The 22,164-nt window shown below is 39.1% G+C and overlaps 1 protein-coding gene across 3 annotated transcripts in view; it reads right to left on the bottom strand.

Moving 5' to 3' along the window:
- Positions 1-22,164, bottom strand: part of CREB5 (cAMP responsive element binding protein 5) — a 254,832-nt gene that overhangs the window by 154,369 nt on the left and 78,299 nt on the right. For all 3 annotated transcript variants that reach the window (XR_009957588.1, XM_062569259.1, XM_062569260.1), the window contains one exon: positions 14,549-14,721. Coding sequence is in view for 2 of the 3 variants with exons in the window: in XM_062569259.1 (XP_062425243.1) it covers positions 14,549-14,721 (173 nt within the window). In the remaining variant the exon portion in view is untranslated. The remainder of the gene's footprint in view (positions 1-14,548; positions 14,722-22,164) is intronic.

Below are 22,164 nucleotides of genomic sequence, written 5' to 3'. Positions count from 1 at the left end.
CTCATGCTTGTTCTTTGTCACAGTCTTGAATTTTGGATCATTTTAAGGAGGAAGAGAACACACTAATTCCTAACACTGTTAGTGTTTCAGTGAGCACCGCTATTAATCATTTACATTCCCGCTCTTTCTTATTATATTTGGATAAGCAAAACTGCCAATGGTTCAACAGTATCAGCCAAAGTCAACCCACAGGGAAAAAAAAAAAGAAAAACAATAGGATTGAATGTGATCCATTGTCTATTTCTGTACAACACAGAAATAGTAAGACAGCGTGAGTGTATGAGAAGAGATCACGCTTAGAAAGCACAACTGATGCGTAGCTTATAAATACGGGCCGCAATGCCACTTTGCTGCTGGCTACTGGAACGGCCAGTTGCGTGGCCTTGTCACTGCAGTGCACTGGGCCTGAATCCAGCCTCACTTCCACTATTCTGTCTGCTTTCTGTGGTTACTGCGAAGTCATTTGCTTATATATCAGTACAAGCATAAAACAGACGTTAGAACCTTTTATTAATGTGCTTATTTGCAGAAGGAAAATAACTACCCCAAACTGCTTTACAAAACGTGTCTCTGCTTCTTTCAAAGTAAGCTTGTTCCTTGTCCTTATATCACCAATAGAGGGAACAATATTGTAATAGCATTAGATTTTTTCATACGCAATATCTCAACAGAAAAAAAAAAAAAAAAAAAGGAAAAGACTCCAGAAAGACACCACAGCTGAGTGACTAAACTAGGGTACTCAGCACCACTGTGTTGCCAGCTAGTGATTTTCTCACATATCTTGTAATTTGGGGTATTTCCAGTAAAATCCCAGCTCCCAGATTCCTGCACCTGCAGGAGATGTTCCTCTCCCATTTTCAAGACATTTCAAACCTTTGCAATCATAGAAAGATTTTGAAAATATTACTCAACGTTTCACAATTTGAACGATTTTTTTAATTATTATTTTAACTGGGAAAGGAGGGAATGAAATATTGCTCCATTGGAATCATTGTGAGCATCTTGAGCTGCCTGCCAAGCTTGGTATTTAACAAAAGGGAGAGAGTGGGGAGAGCACCCCCTTCCTTCCCCCAGTTTTGGTCCTCATAAAGCAGAACTGTGTCTGTGCATCTGTGCAGATGGAGACCTTCTGCCAGTTCCACCACTTAGGAGAAGCATCAAGAGCCACCCAGACTCCCAGCAGTAACACCCTGGAAAAGCCTGCCTTCTGTGAGTAGCTCACTGGCCACTGCTTGGGAATAGCAAAATAAGGGGCATTTCCTTAAAGAAAATAAATCTTTTCCTACATTTTTAACAGAGACTTAAAAAAAAAAAGAATCAACATAGATCTTTCCTGCCTAATTGCTTGTAGAAAGCAAGCATGAGTAGAGATCTTCAAGCTTTCCGCCTTTCAGGGCAGATGGAGAGCTGGTGATCATTTTCTTGGTCCCATGGAAAGGACAGCAGTCAAAAACTCTCTGGCTGATGCACAACCTTGGGTTTCCGTCAGGCCAAACTGAGAGCCTGTGCCTGTACAGGATTTCTGCCACATTAGCCCCAAACGCTTATGGGAGAGGAGGGTGACAGGAGAGCGGCCAGCTTTACACAAGAAACAGTGAAGAAAGCTCTTACATAGACACATCAGGACAGCTGTTGGGTGAAACGAGCTATGCACTCAGGATAGCAGTTGTGCTCCAGAGCCAGGAAGCTGGGCTCAATTGTTGATAGCCAGGAGGCTGCGTGCCAAAAAGCAGAATGGCATGAGGTTTGTGTTTAAGTGTCCCGGAGATACCAGAAAAGAGGTGGGGCTCTAAAAAGTTTTTCCTTCAGGATAGAATATAATACGCACAAGAGCTGTGGGCCTGTTCCTCTTTCCTTAACATCAGAAAGTCTTCCCAAAGTCCTGGAAAATTGTTGTTACAGAGTGAACAATGTGAAAAGTGATCCATTGAATGATCCTGGTAGTAACTATGCCAGCCCTTTTATTCCCTTTAGATGTAAGCAGTATCCTTCTCCTGGAGTTAGATGCAGTATCTGGGCACATTTAGCACTGTTTGCCTCCAACCAGACATTCTGAAGGGTTCAAAACTTTTATTCAGTGTCTCTTTGTTCAGCAGATAGAGAAATAAATAAACCAAACCACTCTTGAACTGCTTCAGTTGTATGTCTATTTGTTCCACACATAAGACCTATCCAATGCCAGCAAAGAGTGTTGGCAAATGAAAGCTGCACACACATCTATTTGTATCACGAAAAGGGACTGCAAATAAAACACCTATTTTCTTATCCTCACATACTTGGGCTCTTACTGTGCCAAGTATTTTAAATGTCAGCTCCTTAGAATTATGTCAGAGCTGTATGACCAATCCCCAAACTATGTGCATCAACGGGAATATCAGTGGTTCCACAGTACGTCCAAACTCACCCTGCAATACTGCAAATAAAAGGCTGTGGGTTTAGAATTGCTTTTTAAACTAAACATTTATTTTAAAAGATAAGAGAATGGCTGTTGTAGTGCTAACAGCTGAGGACAAAATTGCTCTCTATATGGTAGTTTTTAAATATATCACTCATTTATATTTCTTTAAGAGAAAAAAAATTGGCTGTAGTTGCAATCAGTCTTAATTCATTCTTTATTGCTGCTCTAGTTCTGTGTTATTTGAGCTGGTTTAACTGTTAAAAGCGTTTCAAATGTTCACATGGTCTGCATTAGGTTACAGAATAAAAGTAAGTACAGCCCACCAAATGTAACTTTCTGAAATGCAAACCACATGAATTTGATTTCTTTGTGGTACAACTTTAATTGGGTTCAGAGGTCTTTCAGTCTTACCTGTCTATCTGCTCTCTGATGGCCCGACCTGATAAGGCTAATACAAAGAATCTGAGAATGTGATCCAAACTGATCACCCTCCATTGCAGTACGTGGCTTTATTCCTGACAGTAAAAGCCCTTTAGTGTAGTCCATTTTCAGGCTGCAAGTTCGAACCCTACAGCCACCATTGAACTGGCAGTGGAAATGTCACAACTCATAGTAAAAGATCATGTCCCCTTGCAGCCCTGCAAAACTGGAGAACCAGAGGGAGAGAAAACATCTATGAGTAACTGCAAGTGTTCACACATTCTAAAAAAACTGTGTGTGCATGTGTGCATATATGTTTTACACTGTCACATCCAAACAGAGAATGCATCCAGTATACACTACACAATGCAGAAGCATCTGCAAACAGAAGCCAGAACAAAGCCTGCAATCTTCAGAGAGACCTTCAACTGATTTCATATTTTCTTTTTTTTTTTCTTTTGACAATACAGGGTGTTGCCTTAATGACAATGACTCATCCTTTACTCATCAACTCTCCTCTGTTGTACCTGCTTGTGCCATATGTCTTTTTGGAGTGAATCAACATTTCTGCTGCTTCCTATCCAGAAATCTGCATTGCTATCTCAGCTCCAATAAGGAAAGCAGCCATCAACAGGAGTTCCTAGGCTCAAGTTGTTTTCTGTGACCCAGCTTGCAAACAAAGACCTACATCAGCTTGTGGGAGCTGATCTGCTAAATATCTGAGAAGAAATGTAGGGAAAAAGGGAGAGGCAGTGTCTAACTACCAACACTCTTTGGCCCTCCCTCCATATGAAGTTTCTTGGTAAGAAAGACGCATTTCAACAAGGCAAATCCTAGAAGTTCCAGCTTGTTTTCCTGTTTTGGGGATGTACAGCATGGATGTACTGGATGATGAAAAAAGTAGCATGAAAAAGATATTTATAGTGCTCACAGTTCTTTGAAGAACACACCATAGAAAGCAGCACTCAGCAGACCCAGTAACAGGTAAATAGTGTAAGCCAATATGGAAAATTACTTGACTGAAACTTCCGCTGCGATTCATGAGTTTCACTGAAGGAGGTAAATCATCAGCAGATAAAAACGTGACAAGCCATCATCTAGTTCAGGCAGATTACATTCTATTTTCCCCACTAGAAGACAAAAAATCTGACTTTCAAAAACACTGCAGTGAATCATTTTAGGTTAATATTTTTCATCCTAATCCCCCAAAGCCGTTGTTGCTTTTGTCATCTTTCTATTGCTCTATTACAGAACACTGTTCTTTTCTGATAGATCTCAAGTAATTTCCAACAGTGAACATACATGCACTAACAAATTAGGTTCCTTAATTATTCCTAGGTTTTTCCAATAAGCAGTGTTGGCAATATAGCTTTTAGGTCTCTGCCCATCATACATACATACAAGGGAAGGCCTGCAAACACAGCAGAGGTGTCTCTATTTTCCTGTTCAAATACTGGACAAGCAGAGGAGCAAGAAAGAAATGTACACCTCAGTGGTAGGTTTTTATTGTCAATATGGAATCATTTTTTTTGCAGAGTCATCTGCAGTGTCCTCAAGGACACATCTTGCAGCTTCCCAACTTGGTCATAAGGAAAACTGAACATTTCTAAGGAGGTTTCTCCCAAAACAAAAATTGATTTTTTCCTTTGAGGTTTGAAATGTGGCTTTGCTTTTGTTCTCGACCTCTATTTTTCTTTTATATACCGATTTTTGCTTCTCTCTGCATTTATGGGTTCTACTTGGGTCCAATATTGTTTTTAGCATTTACTTTATAGGAGTTAGGGCCCCACAACCCTTTACGCTATGCTAACATGCAACAAAAAGATCCAAGCTACTAGGCTGTGTATAGTAAAAGACCAGACTGGAAGGGACCCCAGTTTTCTCCATAGAGAAATACAGTTTCACTTGATGGCTTCTGGAATGAACTTTGCTTATTATGTTTTATATAGATCTTGAATAAATCGTTTGAGTCACAAATTTCATATTGGAACAATAGAACTATATAGAGGCCAGGGGAAAAGCTGGAAGCAAGTATGGATTTTCTTCCCTGTCATGGAGCCCAGAATCCATATCTTTCTCCACATCCATTTAGTAGGGCACAAAGGGAACTCACTAACTACTTTCTTCCAACTTTCCCTGCTACTTCACAGTAGAAATATTTTCTGCTTCCTATTTTATTTTTCTGTAGATCACAAACAATTCAGACATTCTAGGTCTCTTTCCTATGTGGGCCTGCAAAGCACAGCAGAGAAAGAAAGAATTAAAATGGGCTAAAAAGCAAATTATTTGTACAGAGGTAAAGTGTCCCACAAGAGTCATCTTTCTGATATATGTAGTAACTAGCTCTGATTTTAAAAAGCTACTGATCACGTATCTTCAATATAGGCTTAGTTTAATACCTGTGCTATGCAACCTTAGGCAAACAAACCCACTTGAATCACTTGGAAATGCTATGTGAGAGATAAAACAGCAAATTGGTTCATTTTTTTTGTTCATTCATTGGTTCTTTTCTTTTATGTTTTATATTCCAGTTCATTTCTTCAAATGTTGCATCAATATTTCAACCAGTCATCTGTCCATAACAGCCTGTTGAGTTTAACAGCCCTTTTTGTTTCGCTGAATATCTGAAGATTATTGCTGCCTTTTGCCCACTTTCATAATGCTCATTTACATATGCTGCCTCAAAAACTTACATCAACAACTCACAGCAACAATTAATTAATGATGTCCAGCATACCCAAAGGAAGATCCTTCAGGCACGTCAAGTCCACAGTTCATCTCTCCAGTGGCAGTTTCCAGCAACAACGCAAAAGTACACCCTGAGAGCAAAGCTTGACCCATGAACACGTTAGGGAGGCTTCCTACGTTCAGCTCTGCCCAGATGCTCCATGACAACATTACCATTCAGATCTGTGTATCTCCTAAGTATCTTTCTATCATGGGACAATACTACTGCATATTACAAGCCAGGGGACACATCTGGCCTGGTCAGAAAAAGAATATGCATATTCAGCTATGCCAGTATTTGTTTCCTAATGGCATTTCTTTGAGCTCAGAGGCCCCCCAGACAGCACCTTGTAGCTTAAGTACAGTGGCATGGTGATCTCCAGACACCAGATACAGCAGCCTATCTTGGATGCGACAAGCAACATCTGGCACAAGGAGACTGAGATACCATGACAAGCCACAATGTGATGTGATTTCTCCCGAGAGAAAAAAAAGGGTATGTCTAAAGAGATCCTGATACATACCAGCCCTAAAAAAAAAAGGTGTTTAATGCGAAGACTGTTAAGAAGCACAAAATTCTAAATGAACACTGAACAGCCTTCGCAGAAAATTATGTATTACTCAACATATACAATGATATCAAAAAATGTCAGCTTGGACATGAACTTGTCCCAGGTAACTTGTACATAATGTTAAATGCACATAATGTACCTCCTCAAAACACCAGTGAGATGAACAAATGGTTCAAAGCAACGTCTCTATTAAGAATTCAGGATTAACATATCTGACTCCCAACCAGCTCTAGAAAATTGTAAGCTATTTGAAGAAACGGCTCTTCTTTTGGTCTCTTATGAATACCAAAAATGACCATTTTCATTAAAGAAATCTTAAGATTAGAAGGAGTAGAATACTTTTTTTCTTGGACCATTTGATGCTAACTCTACTATTTTCTCTTACCTCACCAAAAAGAGCAAGAGATGAGGAAAAAGAAAAATACAAAGATACAAGCAAAAGGATAGAAAACAACACATACAACTTTTTTTGTGAATACAGTTTCCTCTTATATCTAATATGTATACACTCTATACCTATTATATATACACTGTGTCTTAGGTTTTAGGGTTAAAAAGAAGAAGCAAGAATGTTAGTTTGAATCCTTACATTTACAGCACTGGGTAGTCTGGATGTTATGGTTATAGAACTAGATAAGGTAACACAATATGAACCAGAATTCTCCAGGAAATATATACAACTCTCTGAAGACTGTCAAATAAGCTAGAGATTCAGATTCCACTTATTTGGAGACTTGTCCACTGAAAACTTTTTACTACCTCACCAAGTTTTTATGGACCCTATCAGAACAGCTGCGATTCACTTCACTTGCAGCAGAGGAAGCTAGTAATAGCTCAAAGATTGCCCCCTTCATTTCATAAACCAATTAGGAGTTGGATTCTGCAACTGGACTAACATAAACCCCTTTTTTTATTGGCAAAGTTCCATTTCATTTATGTGAGCTCAGAATAAAGTTCTCTGTTGGCAGAACACAAATGCTTGTAGCAGCAAATGCTTCTAAAGCATATTCTTTAACTTTTCTCTTCCAAGGAATCTTCTTCTCACACTCACCAAAATGAACACTTTTGACTCTACTTGCAGGTTCTATCTAATCACCAGTTCCTCATCCATCTCATTAATTTGTACTAAACTACACTGGGAAATTTATAATTATGATTTACCATGTGGGACTTTGCTAGAAGTTCTCTGTAATGACAGATTTTTCCCCCCTACATCACATATCATTTCAGTTTTTTAAAAGAAGACATTTTAGTAATATTGTCATCTTAGATTTATCCATGCTTTTGATATAAATTATGTTGTGTTTTTTTCAAGTGCATATTTGGCTTGTCCATAAGTATAACCAAAGCCATATACAGGCCTTATACGGGACCACAGCATAACATTGATTTCTAAACTCAACTCATCATTTCAGTTAATGGGGAGGCATGCTTTTACAGATGGTAAAATAGGATCCATACACTTTATGCTTAGTTTATAACTCTTATGTTTTCCCCAGGAACTTCTCTCTGAACTACAGCCATTGTTTTTCAGTCATGTACCAGCTTAAAAAAAAACATTAATGCTTTACTAACTGTATTTACATCTCACTGAAATTGTTCAAAAATACACCGAGACAAGCCATGTCTCAGGTGGTTTCTGTTCACCACATCAATGCCAACTAAATCCTAAAAAAAGGAAAGAAAAAAGAAAGAAAAAACTTTACACCAAACAAGGTCTATATTGTTTCAGTTAGTGTTTTACTGCAGCTTAGGTACCTGTCAAACAGGCTGACACTCGGATAAAACACATACTGGAATCATGCATCAAGGCACGTTAAGTGAAAACCTGTGATGAAGAGCAGAGCTGTGCGATTCAGCTGTGCAGAGCTCTAACGATCATTTCTGGTCTAGGGAAGCGTGATCTGTTGCACCAAACCCACTGCAACTCTGAGATCCTCTTCCATCCAAAAATGATTTTACATCTGTTTTAGTTCAAAGAGTCATATAAATCAGAAGCTCTGACTATAAATTTTGATGACACTTTTTAAGAAGATTTATACATTGTATATAATATATATATACTGGATGTATGTAAGAGATATCAACCACTAAAATTAAACAACCAATGCTGTATTTTCCAAGTTCTGTATATCATTTAAGTCCTACTTATGGCTTACTCTGATGCAAAAGCTGACCTATATCTTTGAAGGCTCAGTATTTCTGCTCAGACACAGAAATAGGTCCCCAACACTATTCTGACCTCACTTTCCTATTGTTCTTGGGTAGTGCAAGCTTTCTAGAACAGAAACTTCATGTTCCATTTCTTATAAACTGATTATATAAGAATTTCTTGTGTGCGTCATCCCTACCTACCTGAAACAACCACATGGAGAGGGCTATAGCTACTGAAAATGGAAGAAAAAGTTTATCTTGGTAACAAAATAATAGCAGCCACTGATCAAGAAGTTACACAGTATCCATGGCATTATGTTGTTCTTGGTGTTCTTGTTGTAAGGAACAAACAGCATTTCTAATATGCTTAGGACTTTTGTTAAGCAGAAAATACAAGGCATATGATATTGAGTTCACTGATAAATTCAACCAATGTGTATACTGAGCATGTGCCTTTCAGGATAAGGGTTGCCTTCAAAAGTCAGATAAGAAACACACTAAGCCGTTTCCATTCCTGGTTGACAGGCTATTTATTACATAGCTAATGATCCTCCTTTCAGTTCCTTGAAAGTCATCTTGATATATCTCAGTACTTCCAATCTCTCCCTGGACCTTACAGCAAGAAACAGGTTTTGGGAAAGCATAGGAGTATGTGGTTTGGGATACTATAGAGATGTCATTAACAATCACCTCTTTGTACAGCATTTTAAACACCAAATGGAGTTTTTCTTTTTCTTGATGACTTAGCAGTGTAGGGAGGGATTGAGTCAGCAGCTTCTGAACATGTCAATGCAAACAACAACAGGGGAAGCTGAGGAGAAGACAGAGCTTTCAAACATCAAACATAGACCAGCACAGTTCAATGCATAGGTAAACATGTGAATCCTGGCAACAGCAGGCTAAAAGGGAAAAAATGGCTTGAAAGGCTCTCTCTATCAGGCTACATTTTCTCCCACACCACCCCGCTTACTAGCCTTACTCTACGAGACAATTTGTTTCTGTGAATGTTCATTCATAATTATTTCCTAAGTAATTCACCTGAGCTTCCCAGAGACTTGTGGCTACTGTTCTCATTAACTACTGCTCTCACTAACCTCTACTGAGGTCAGTGTAGTAGAACAAACTACAGAAAACATGTCTTAGCACGAAGAAACAGATACTGTCAAAAAAAGAAGCAGGCACATTAAACAGTAAATAAAGTTAAAACATTCAGTATAAAGACAGAAAAAAAATATTTGGACAGAGTGTCATTGTCAGCTGTTTTCCCTTCCCATCTCTCCCTTTTCATCCCCTCATGGTGATCTAATACATGTTCTTAAATCCTGCACAATAAAAGCTGCGGGTAGACCTGATAAAGTAATGAAGAAGTCAGTTGATACTTTATCTCTCAGTGAATATTTCTTCTCTCCCCAGCTCACACCATTCTGCGGCACCAGTGTTCAAATAGATGAGTTAGAACAAAGGCTGTTCCCCCTAGTAAGGGAACTGGTCTTTGAATTTGATAAAAACACATAATTCCATGGCTTCTTTCATGACACACACTCCTCCAGCTTTCTAGGAGCTTAAAGAAAAACCTTCTCTGACATATACAGACATACAAAGCTCTGTCTGAGTTACCAGTTTATTCCAGTGCTTTCCCGAACTAGATACATTATGGAAGGATTTCTGCAGCTGAAGCTTACAGAAGATTTTTCTATCTTCTGGAGCTGTAAAAGATGATAACCAAAAGCTTTAAGAACCCAATCAGTAGCTGCACTTCTCAGGTAGCTTGTTGCTTTGATGAAACTCCTGTGTTTGTCAGAGAGAAGCCCTGTCTTTCTGCCACCTCACATCTCTCAGATTAGAGCTAAACTGAAAAATTATTTTCATTTTCCAAATCCCCAAAGCCAGCCAGAAGGAGTCTGCTCTTCATTGTCTACTTGAACCTCTGTAAATTCCACTACATGCAGTTTTCACATCCGTTCCATTTCCCATGCCCCTCTGTTTGGAAAGCATCTGATCCCAGGAAAAGATGGTAAGCTGGAAAGAGAGATGTATGGCAATAAGAGAGGGAAAGAGATGAACGAGAAGGAAAGCCATAAGTGTTAAAATCAGTGCTGCATGTGGGGACTGAAAGGCTGTCCTCCCATCAGTACTATGATCCGTCAGTACATAAAGCCACCAGACGCATCTTTCAAACCCCTCTTGTTGCCATCTTCTACCTGCTTACATTTCACCAAATGTGGTTACAATCTTTTCCCTTCTGATGCTGTGCCAGAAGACCATCTTATGTTGATTAAAATACTCTACAACACTTTGAAAGCAGATGATCTATATCACATGGTTAGTGTTGTATGTCCACTTTGGAGTCTGAGTTCACTGAAAGTGGACTCACGTCTCTCTATTTAGTACTGTGTTAACAAGCTGCTGGATCTATGACAACCTGAATCCTCTTGTGTTCCCTTTCAGCTACAGAGCTGTACCAGTGAACTTCAGACTGGAATAATTACTAGTTGTTATGTCTGCTACTAGCTTTAAAAACAGCAGTTTTTAAACTGTTGGTTTTTAACCAGTTTTTTAACCAGTTTACTTTCTCCAGGAAGACTGAGCTCTTAGGCTGCAGCCACCTATGGAGTCTTTGCTGGTCTAAAAAAGACATCTTACCTAGTCAAACACATACCCAAATAAAACGACCAGCTTACTGTGTTGACACTAATTTGCCTGACTGTAATTTTCACATTCATTGCTAAATACTGAAAAAAAAAGTTATTAAAAAAGGAGACAAAAGCAGCTATTGTACATCCTAAGTCAGAGTCCTGTATCTTGAGCTGATTCAGCTTATCTGCCTTCCTATACCTTTGACAAATGTATGTCTTATATCATTTTTTCTCCTCTTTCTCCATATGCCTTACTGCTTTTCCTCCAAGTAACTTATCTCCAAATGATGTGCTATTAATCAGCCAAAGACACCCTTCACTGGTAAATGTTCCTCAACTGATTTTTCATCAGCACAAGTAGTTACTAGTTACAGCATTCCTCCCACATGCTAAAGACTTTGGTGTGTGGGGCGGGGAGGAGCAAGGAGGTTACAGACTGCCTCACCACATAAATACTATCTGGAACCTTTATAGCAACCTGCCAGTTTGCTATAATAACAATATTGCTCTTTCTCAACCAAGTAGACAGTGGGATGAAAGTGGGACTGCACTCGATCTTATTTTTTAAGTTATTACCCTTCATGCTTTTCCCTTTTTCTGGTTAACCTGGCTGGATGCCTGCTTAGCAGTAGCTGGAGCTTAATACCTGAAACAATGTGTACATATGTGCTGTGCCAGTAAGGCTTGCCCAACAACGCTCATTCTGTCATGTTTTCCCATGCCTGTGTCCATATCGTGCTATATGCAAGCCCCCAGAGCCAGAGTGGGGGACAGAAAAAAAGAGACAGAATGAGAAAGAAGAGAGAGAAAGAGAGGAAGTGAAGAAAAGAGAGGAAAATGACATCCCTCAGGAATGCCAGCTTCTGTGAACCTCACCCGTTCCTCACCATGAAACAAACTGTGTGCGAGCACAGGTGGGTCCCACTCTCTGTTACTGGAGCACAGCCTACAAGCAGGGTCTAAATGAAGACTTTCATTGCTGTTCTCTGTTTGCATTGGAGAAAGGCCATCACAAACATTTGCAGGTGGCTTGGCCGTAGTCTGACACTAAAATATTTGTGGTTGCGATAAAAATCAGAATATTCCTACAAGATGGTTCTATATAACCTTTAGGGCTTGATCCTGCTCCTACAGAACTCAAAGAGAGTTTCACCCAGTTGCTCTCTGCCATTTTTATTGCTCATTAAAAGGCATATTCTCTGGCACAATTTTCCATGGTAAGGACTCATCTACCCTTTGGGGCAACTTCAGATGTTTTAAAAACAGGTGGAGCCCAACCCAAAACCACTGATTTCAGCACCTCAGAATTTGGGCTCATTAAAAAGCTGAACTATCACAACTTTTTAAGGCCAGACCAAAACCACTAAACTTTGCAGAGCTTATAAATATGTTCTGAATCTTCTGGTTATAATCCATCTGTATTTATTTTCAATTGCCTAATGCTGAAGCCATAGTCCAGTCTGTACGCCTCATGAGTGATTCTTGAACATAATTCTTAGCACATTTAGAAGGATAAGAAGATAAATGGAAACGACAAGATATGTTCATTGAATAAACAGAATACGGAGTACAGGGAAAAGACTGCAGGAAAAGCAGACAAACAACAAGGATCCTCAACAGTTTGGCAAGTGGATAAAGTCCAAAATGCAGCAATTATCTCCTAGGACACGCCATGGAAGAAAACAAAACTTCCTAGGTGGAGGGAAGAATGGGGAACAGAGGAGGTCACAACATAAGCCTCATTCACATACCAACTCACACAGAGACTAAAATGCTGACAATTGCCTCCTAATCGAGCAGCTTTAGACTCAGACTTAAGAGACATTTGTGTGAATCAATCACATGGGAGAACTAAGATATGTCATGACGCAGTTTCCCAAATGAGACACTCACCACTGACTAGGAAATAGGCCTTTTTACCCTAAATCCCTCTAACTTTGGAGATTCTAATCATCATGGCTCTGAACCAAAGCAAACCTAAAACCTGACTGACAGGGTCTTGCAAAACCACATGCAGTTTTTTTCTCATTATACAGAAACAATTGTTTGGAAGCCAAGTACAGTCCCACTTAAAACACCTCACCACTGTTTATTAAGTTGTTTGGGAACGGGCTGTTTTTAATTAGAATCATAATTACTGCTAGGCCTATTAAGTCACAATTTGAGCAGGAGCTTAATCATCCTTTACCTAAATAATGACATTAACTGTTTCACTTTCTAAAACTCAAAATGAAATTGTTTCTTCCTCCCCTTCTCCCCAAGTCTCTGTCTTCAAAGAGAGGGGGATGTACGTAAGAAGAGAACTTTCTCAGATTCACAGCTGGGGATTCAACTGAAAGGTATTGCACATGAACTTTCAATGAACACTATGTTTTATCAATATAGTACATACACAAAGGTACTTCTATCAGATATGTTTGCTTTACCCATGCTATCAGATTTCTCTATTAAGACTCAAACCTTGGAAGAGTAAAAAAAGTAAAAGTAAAGTAAAGTAAAATAGCTTTGTCGGGACCACAAAACAGGGCTTGGGGATGGAATTCTTGCTCTGAGTGTGGCTGTGCAACACTTCTGGAGCGGTCAGTACCCCAGGCCACACCTGCCATCAGGACATCTGGAGATGGAGAGCTGTACTCCGTATTCTGCCCCAGCCACCAAGAACCCTGAAAGCAAACTCAAGGATAACTAGATTTTGAGCTTTCAATGCCAGGTCTTCACTTTCCAGTTGTACTCTGAAGAGGCTGCAAGTTGCTCATCAATTACTTGGACAATGACTAGAGACAGAGACTGCTTTTGTATTTATCATATAACACAGGTGACCAAATTAAAAATGACAGATAATGAATCTAAGCTGCTTTTTCATTCTCAGTCCACTGGTTTAAGTTTTATTCACACATTTTCATGCACAAGAAAGCTCAAATTCTCACAGTTATGGCACAGAAATCTGTACCTCAAACCATCTGGGTAGTTTCTGTATAATTAAAAATAAGTTATTGTGACTTATGAGGTCCTCATATTGGCTTTAATGTAGTGTACAAAACATATGTTTTTGTGCAGTTCTCCAAACTCATGTTTGGCATACAATTGGCCTTCAGGCCAATACAACAAGCATCCATACTGTCAATCCATGGGAATAAACATGGATCCATCATCACAAATTGAGAAACTGTTCTCAGAGGTATCTGTGCCAAACTCCATTATCTAGATGGTCTTCTTATTTTGTCTTCAACCATTTCTCAGATATAAAGAGCACCTAGAAAAAAGCCTAATCCTACCAAGAGCCCAAAATTCTCACTGAAGTAAGTGACAGGATTATGTCCAAAAATACTGTCTTTCTTTCCAGAATGCTTTTAGAAACAGCACGAACTTTGAATGTAAGCATGTAAAAACAAAACACTGTAGGGGAAAGCAGGACTTCCCTGCAATCATAACACTCTGCCCATGTTGAACCAAAGGGACAGGTTTGGAATAGCTCTAGTATCCTGGCCATTTCACCACAAGCTGCAACTTGTATTATAGGGGTTCTTGCTACACAGTAATAAGACCAAGTTATGCTATAACCTTAAGAACCAAGAGGACAACACTTGGTCGTACTGGAACTAGAAATATGGAGAAATTATAAAAAGGAGAGATGGACTTACCCAATCTGTCGATTTGTAGAAGGTGCTTGTGTAATGACAGAACTGGACTGTGGAGATGGCATGGCTTGTTGAATCACAACGCTGGTGTCGTGGTTTGGCATCCTCGTATTTGCGAGCTGGTGAGATCCAGGTCCGGCCATTGCTCCTCCAACTGTATTATGCATGGAGATATTCTATGAAAGGAAGAGAAATGGGAGAAGGTGGAGGAAGATGAAAAAGAAAGTCTTATTTTGTTTTTGTGTTCTATAGGACTACAATTAGAAATCTTAAAGCAACAACAAAATGAAAAGTTACTGGCTCTTGGCAAATCCCAAGTCAATAGATCTTGTTGTAACCAACAACTATAAAGGAATGAAAAATAACTATTTACTTTTACAGAGTAATATAAATGGAAAAATACCTGCGAGTTGACTAATCACTCTTCTGTGATTCTGACTTGTGATTTATAATGGGGACATTTAACACATATTCTCCTGACTGAATGTGAGATATATTTTGTTTGCAAATGACTTCTGTGGTGAGTGCATGGCACTTTGATTTACTATGCAGGTTGTTTACTGTGTACTAGGTCTGCTCAGTCTGACAAGCAAATCAAGTTTTATAGTCCCAAAGTAACAAACAGTACATGGTACATCACAAAACAGCCATTTCTGTTAGGGTCTATATATTCTGTATAGCAATAATATCCTAGAGCCCTAGAATAATAGCATTGTATTTTCAAATATATAGCCTATGCTTCAGGTAACTTGGAGCCCTTCAAAAGTTCTTTAGAAAAAGTTCATGGATAACTTACATCCACAGACTGTAGAAAACAGAAGTCAAGGAAAGGGAGGACAGAGGGCAAAAGCCATGGGAGGGGACGATACTTCTAAGGAGGGAACTCCAAAATAAAATTTTTCCCTACACATTATCCTTACACATACAATACACACTGTTGCTAAACCAGAGAGTTTAACTTGGCCTGGCTTTAAAAATAAACAAAAACCTCAAGCTAGAGATAACCCTCAGTGTGTACAGGGAAAGATACGGCAACCTTGAGAGCATTCTTCTTCTTATCAAGGATCAACCTGTGGATTGTTAGTAGGAAGAGGAAAAAAAAGCTTTCCAGTATCATCTAATGCTAGGCTCAGGAAAAGAAAAAAAAATCCTTTAGGTCCACAGTCTTGCACCAAGACTCAGGCAAAGTTCCATAACCACTTCAGGACTGAAAATACAGTTCAGTTTCCATTTATGATCCTATTTGTTTAGGAAACACAGAAAACACAAAGTAATGATAGACAAAGCTGGTGAGAAAAGATGAAAGGAACTCAGCCCCCTGCTCTTAACTGGAGGTCAAGAGAGGCAGACAATATTCTACAATTGACAGATGCCACAGGGAGTTATCGCTTTTACAAAAAAAAAAAACCCACAAAACTTTCAGTATAGCAAAAAGGAAGAAAATAACACTGCTAGTGCCAACAGGCTGCTGATTTTTGGCATTCTTCATCAGACAGAGAGCATCCAGTGTGATAAAAACCTTTGATACTACATTCATTCACTGTTTTGAACCTCAGATCTAAAATAAAAGATTCCATCTCAACTGAAACAAGAATAAAGGCTTTAAATGACATTTGTCAGGGAAAAGAGGACTCAGGTTGAAGCTCTTAGCTGTCATCCCAAATCTTACATATTTCAGGTGATTTCCCAGGCTGTTGTGGACACATATCTCTCTTGTTTCTCTTCCAGGAGTTGTTGCAGTTTTCAAGAACAAATAAAGAGGCAGAGGGGCTGACTACAGCCTCCGTGGTTGGGCCACTCACTCCATATGCAGAAGACCCAGCTCTGAGTTCTTGTTCCAATAAATAATGTAGACAATATGAATCAGGTCCATCAGGAGAACAACGGCCAGCATTCACTTAGGCGCAAGGATTGCGAGAGGAAGCCTGATCAAAGACTTTAATGGTAATTTTTCATATTCTCGTAGTATGTCATTACCATCAGGCTCTTATAAGAGATAACCACCTTAGATATATGGATTTTTTTTCCAAAATAATTTCTCCCTGACTTAGCACATTTCTATAAAAATATCTTTTCTTCAATGTATTAGCATTTTCTACTGAATAATTGTTTTGCTGAAAAAGAAAAACAGCCAAATCTAGTTTAGAATTCACAACCACACTATTTTTGGTCATTACTAGGATATTGCAAAACCATGCCTAATTTCTGTTCCTCATCAAAGCAAATCTTTACCACTATCACTTCTCAGAGCTTCTCTCTTGCATTAAATCATGTGTTCCAATCAAAACCTATCAATATGTGATTTTCTTGTTTCAAAGTTAACCTCATTTAATGTCTCCCTTACTATCCCCCCAGAAGTTTCTTAATCCTTCAGAATATTTCTGTATTGCCTGTTTGCTTTGAGTGGTATGCTTATTAGAGCAAATGTTAACTCGTAAGGAAGGTATATAGTACTTCTACCTCTGGGTCTATAGGGGAGCATCAAAGAAAAAAAAAAAACATCAGCCACCCAGAGTGAGTTTGCTCTGCAAGGCTGTGCAAATGCCCCCCCAGCACTGGCAGCACGGATCTTCCGCCTACACATGCCTTGCTCCTAGAAAAGGCTGTCTGCATGAAGCAACAGGACTGATCGAAAGCTGTTCAGGACTCTGAAAGCCTTGCTCTAGACTTCAGGGTCTCTCCAAGAGACAGAACACTGATCTACTACACAGGAGGATCTTTAAAGGCAACAGAGAGGGTGCCATAAGTCAAAGGGGCCTGGAAAGAGACAGGATGTAAACTAATAATGAGCTTCACCCAGGCAGTACTCCACTGCTTGTCCAAATTTTGACTGGACTTCATAGTACCACGTAAAAACAGAATTCCTTGAAGATTTAACGTTAAATTTTTGTGCTCCTGGATTTAATGCTCCCATTTTCTTCTCCATCTCTTTCCCTTTTTCTCTCTAAGATATAAATGGTTTGAGTTATGATGAGTCTGAAAAATTTGGATTCCACATGAGACGTTAAAATTGTAATTGCTAGCTTACACGCAAAAACTTGTAATGCTGACTCAAAAATTTAACCATTTCAAATAAACTGTACATTTTCAGTGAAACGTAGAAAGTGGGATGAACGCACGATGCATGGAAAGCAAAACCAAATCGAAAACCTGTCAATGTATCCAGCTGTCCACTCTTTTCAGTAATGCAAGTGCTATTGTCGGGCAGGAGTTTACACATCTAGTAAGCTGCCAAGAGAAAGCCTAAGATTTCCCAACAAAATGTCAAATTCAGCGTGACTCTCACAATCACAAGAAAAGGATTTTGCCATCTCAGAATAATCTGCATTGGTGAGAGGCTATGAATTTACAGAGAAGTTCAAACAAGTTCATATCTAAATGACAATGCCTATGCTTTGAAAAATGGCAGGAAGATAAGGCACAATAAATCTGACACTAAGCCTATCTAATCTTGTCCTATGCATCATGACATGTAGAATGACTCCGTCACCAGCACAGCAAGACTAGGCTCGCTGCAGATACGATGCATATGGTCTTCAGAACTCCCGAAATGCCCTTGCTACATTGAGCTCTGAACACGATTCAGAACGCAGTTGGATATGATATTAAAGATTTCCTTGCAGACTCAACTTTAAGGGACTCCAGACCTTCTAAAAGAGAGAAAATTCAGAAACAGTAACACTGACAGAAAGGGAGAACCCCATTTTGTAACTGAATTGTTATTTGGCTAGGCGGCTTCAAGCTCTAGTTACGCTTTTCCACGAGGCTCCATGAAGAACATCTCAGTTTGTATCCCCTTTTCATTCTCCTCCAGCTCCTGAGCTGATGGTTCTGATGAACTGCTACAAGATGGCAGGACCTCGGCTCACTAGTGCAAAGGAGGAGTCAAAAGGAGACATGCTACAGGCAAAGCTCTCCCTCCGCTTTTAACGCTCCTGAGCCCTGAATCACATCTGTATTCTGAGAAAGGATGACACACTCTCAGCATTTTCTCAGAAATCTTCAGAACTGTCCTTTGGCATTCAGAGAGCACATTTGAGCTAACTATTATTATTCATTTTATTACAATTGGGCTTAAACGTCCACACAAGGAATAGACTGCTCACACGCAGGCATGAGAGACATCCTTGGCCCTTAAGATCCATACGCAGGAATTTCTTTCCTCTAGGAATTCCCCACCATAATTCTCAGTCATGCTCACTGAAGAGGAAACTAGGATTATATCCTAGATAACACTGAAGAAATCTTACAGAAATATCCCCTACACACATGGGATCAGACCATGCTTTCCAGCAGTATTTAACATTTAAGTAAAAAATATGTATGTATACAGAGATTGCTTTTGAATCAAGGTGCTCACTCTCTGCCTCTCCAATTGCAAGAAGAAAGGGCATAGATTAACATCAGATTGTCTTCTGCCTATTTTCCCCTCTTAACAACAATCAAGAAACTTTCTAGGGAACACTTGAGCATTTTTCTCCCCCATGCAACTTTTAAACCCTGGATAAGTAACAGACTTCTTTCTAAAGGCTAAAAACTTCCGGAGGTTATTCTTCCATGTTCTAGTGGAGAGGATTACACATCACCATGAAAGAGCACACACCCTGTTGGCAAGCGTAAGAGAGAAATGATGGCTCCACAGACACATGCAAAATACACCCTGTGACTCCAGGCAGTCACCATTTCTGCTGAACGTGGCTCTTCCAGTGAAACACCCGTCCACATCACACATACCGTCTTTACCATACATCTCTACCGAGTAACGGCAAAGGACGAAGCACATGGATCTACCCTTTACTATCCACTGTAGCCTACTGAGTTTCAGAGGGAGTTTCTTTGTGTTTTTAAACTAGCAGAGCTAATTTTTAAGCCAAAGATAACTTAATGTTCTCCTAATATTCTTTTTTGACTAGGATGTTTTATGAAAATTGCAAATACCAGTTTTATGTGAACTGACAACTCATTCAAGATTGTTCTGAGTGAGCCCTTATTTAGATGAACAGGACTTTAACCAATTGTACATAAAATATATGACCATTTTGCAGAATATTATTAAAGTTGTTTGGGAAAATACAAGTAAACAATTTTTTGAGGAAAACAAAAAAAGTGCAAAATCGTGCCTTCATCAGTGTTTTTCATGGCAAATACCTTTTGACTTTAGAAGTTAAAGTGTTTTTCAAGCAATTCAAGGGAAGAGGCATCAACTTCAAAAAGAAATATTTAAATAAGAGAAATCAAAGGCACAGCAATACTTAGACCTGATACAGCCTGGCCTCTCAATTAATCTATTTTAGTAAGGAGAAATATTCTAAGCTGTCTCTGTTTCAACTACATGACATTCTACAGGAGAAAAAAAAACATTTCTAATCTACAGTCTAAATCTACAATTTTGAAGGATGCTACAGACACACAGCATTCAGGACAACCAATATACAGATTTAAACGACAGCAACGTGTGCACTTTTAAAAGTGCATAATGGTATCTTGCCTGATGATGAAGATCGTGACTCCACAATACATATAGACATGAGTAAAAACCATGTGTGACATAGTCCTCAGCTGCACATGATGATCATACAGCTCAAAAACCTACTGTCTTAAAATCTTAGAAGCCAATATCATGAAGGAAATTACTGGATAACTCTGGCAAATAGTAACATTACACTTCAAAATTATTTTAATCATATATAATGTCCTATCAAAATAACTGAGTCCATATCAAATCTCTCCTGGCAGGAGAGGAAGATCATCTGAGAACAAAAGTTACCAGATCTCCCCACAAGCAGCCCTAATCTCTTTTTATTTTCTCATTATTCAAATCAATATGTAAGAAATCACCCTCACACCATTCCATCACAATTGTCTCATCTGTTCCCAGTGCACCATATATAAATTGCCATAAGCACACAATTAAGTTCTGCACCTTCACTGTCCACGCAACATCAGCAATCATAGCAGAGCAACTAGGGAAAAAAAATAAGATTAAAAAATGAGTCAGATTGCTAATGTCATTGAAGGATTACAGGGAAAAAAAAGTCTATTAAAAATACTTATTTTTTAAAAAAAAGGCCATTACGTAGGAGATGGGAGAGTGTAAACTTGATGGAGACTGAAATGCAATACTTTTTAAAAATTGTAAAATCTGTATTGCTTAAGTGAGAAAAAAGTACTAAGGCAGGAAAAATGGCACAGAAAAGAACTGTTGAAAAATGTGTAGTAACATTAACCCCAGGGACAAAGCACTAAGAAGATCTTACTGCAGACTGCTAAAATCCACTTAATTGCCTTACTTCATGAGAGATATGAAGTCACTGAAAGAGGCTGACACAGAAATACAAAAGTCATGCCAAAGGACCTCTTCCTCAAAACATTTCAAAGAACGGAAAATGCTCATTTAACGGCCATATGATAAAAATGGTACATTAAAAAAAAAAACAAAAACAGAAACAGAAAAAGCCGTGACAGATCCCAGAAAGCAGAAAGAGCCTTTCCCCTTCCCCAAAACAGATCACAGCTAGCTACCCACACGATGCTGGAGACTCAAAGGCCTGGAGCAGTTGGAGTAAGAGAGATATCTGACTTCTTGAACTCTGGGCACCACTGCTCAGTCAAATGTTATCAACCCGATCTCCTTAGGGGTAAAAATTTAAAGAAAAATTAAACTCTTTACTCAGAAATGACAGGTAATGATAGGCAGATGGGGAAAGAAGGGAAAACACTGCTCTCCCTGCAATCAGAAAGCTTTGAATCTGTACTTATCAGTCTCGGCCGCTGGTTTCCAATTTTTTGGATCACAGACCTCTGTCAACCCTGTGAATTTCTCAGCAAGCGCTCTGCTCTCTTATCATAAACTGTGTAATTAAGGCAAGATGGTTGCACAGACCAGCTGCAGATGACTTACCGCAGCTTTGCGACCACCAGCCGTTCACAGACCACAGCTCAACTCCTGCCCAGATATTGTTTTAGAGCACTGTCACTAGAAATTCTTGACAATAAAGTTAACATTTCTAAAAGTAGCTATGCAGTTAAGTGGATCAAGTCCTTTTAAAAAAATGTCTTCAATATTTTGGAGCCTAAGTCTCACAGAAATGCATAAGTGACCAATTACTGTTAATTGATTAACCTTATGTACAGGGGCTGGTAGGAGTTTTGTAAAATTTTATTTTAAATATCTATGTTGGAACCTGCAAAAAGACTCCCTTTTTGTTTTAAGTTAGGACGAATTATTCTCAAAAAAAAAAAAAAAAGAGAGACATGATGGTTGCTACTAGAGTGGAACAAACCAAAAAAAAAGTCAAAAATATTTTTTTATTTGCTTAATTATGTTTTCTTTTAATAGCTATTATTATGTTATCAGGAGGACTTTGAGATACTCTGAGTGATCCAACTGAAATCTGAATCCGCTAATCCCCAGAAAATTATGTGGCGCTGCTTAGAAACATGGCACAAGATGCAGGACAGGCATATGAGGTGCTAAGCCAGGTATAAGCCATCTCAAGACTGCAGCAGTCACCACCATAACTTGAAGTCCGATGGGCCCATTTAAGCGCTACTAATCCTCTTCAGACTGCTGCCTTCGGGTGACAGCCCTGCACAAAATCACGGCGATACAGCTCGTG

Source organism: Rhea pennata, chromosome 2 (genome assembly GCF_028389875.1).
Source record: "Rhea pennata isolate bPtePen1 chromosome 2, bPtePen1.pri, whole genome shotgun sequence".
Taxonomy (NCBI): Eukaryota; Metazoa; Chordata; class Aves; order Rheiformes; family Rheidae; genus Rhea; species Rhea pennata.
The sequence above is the reverse complement of the archived record's forward strand: the minus strand, read 5'-3'. Positions and strand labels throughout refer to the sequence as shown.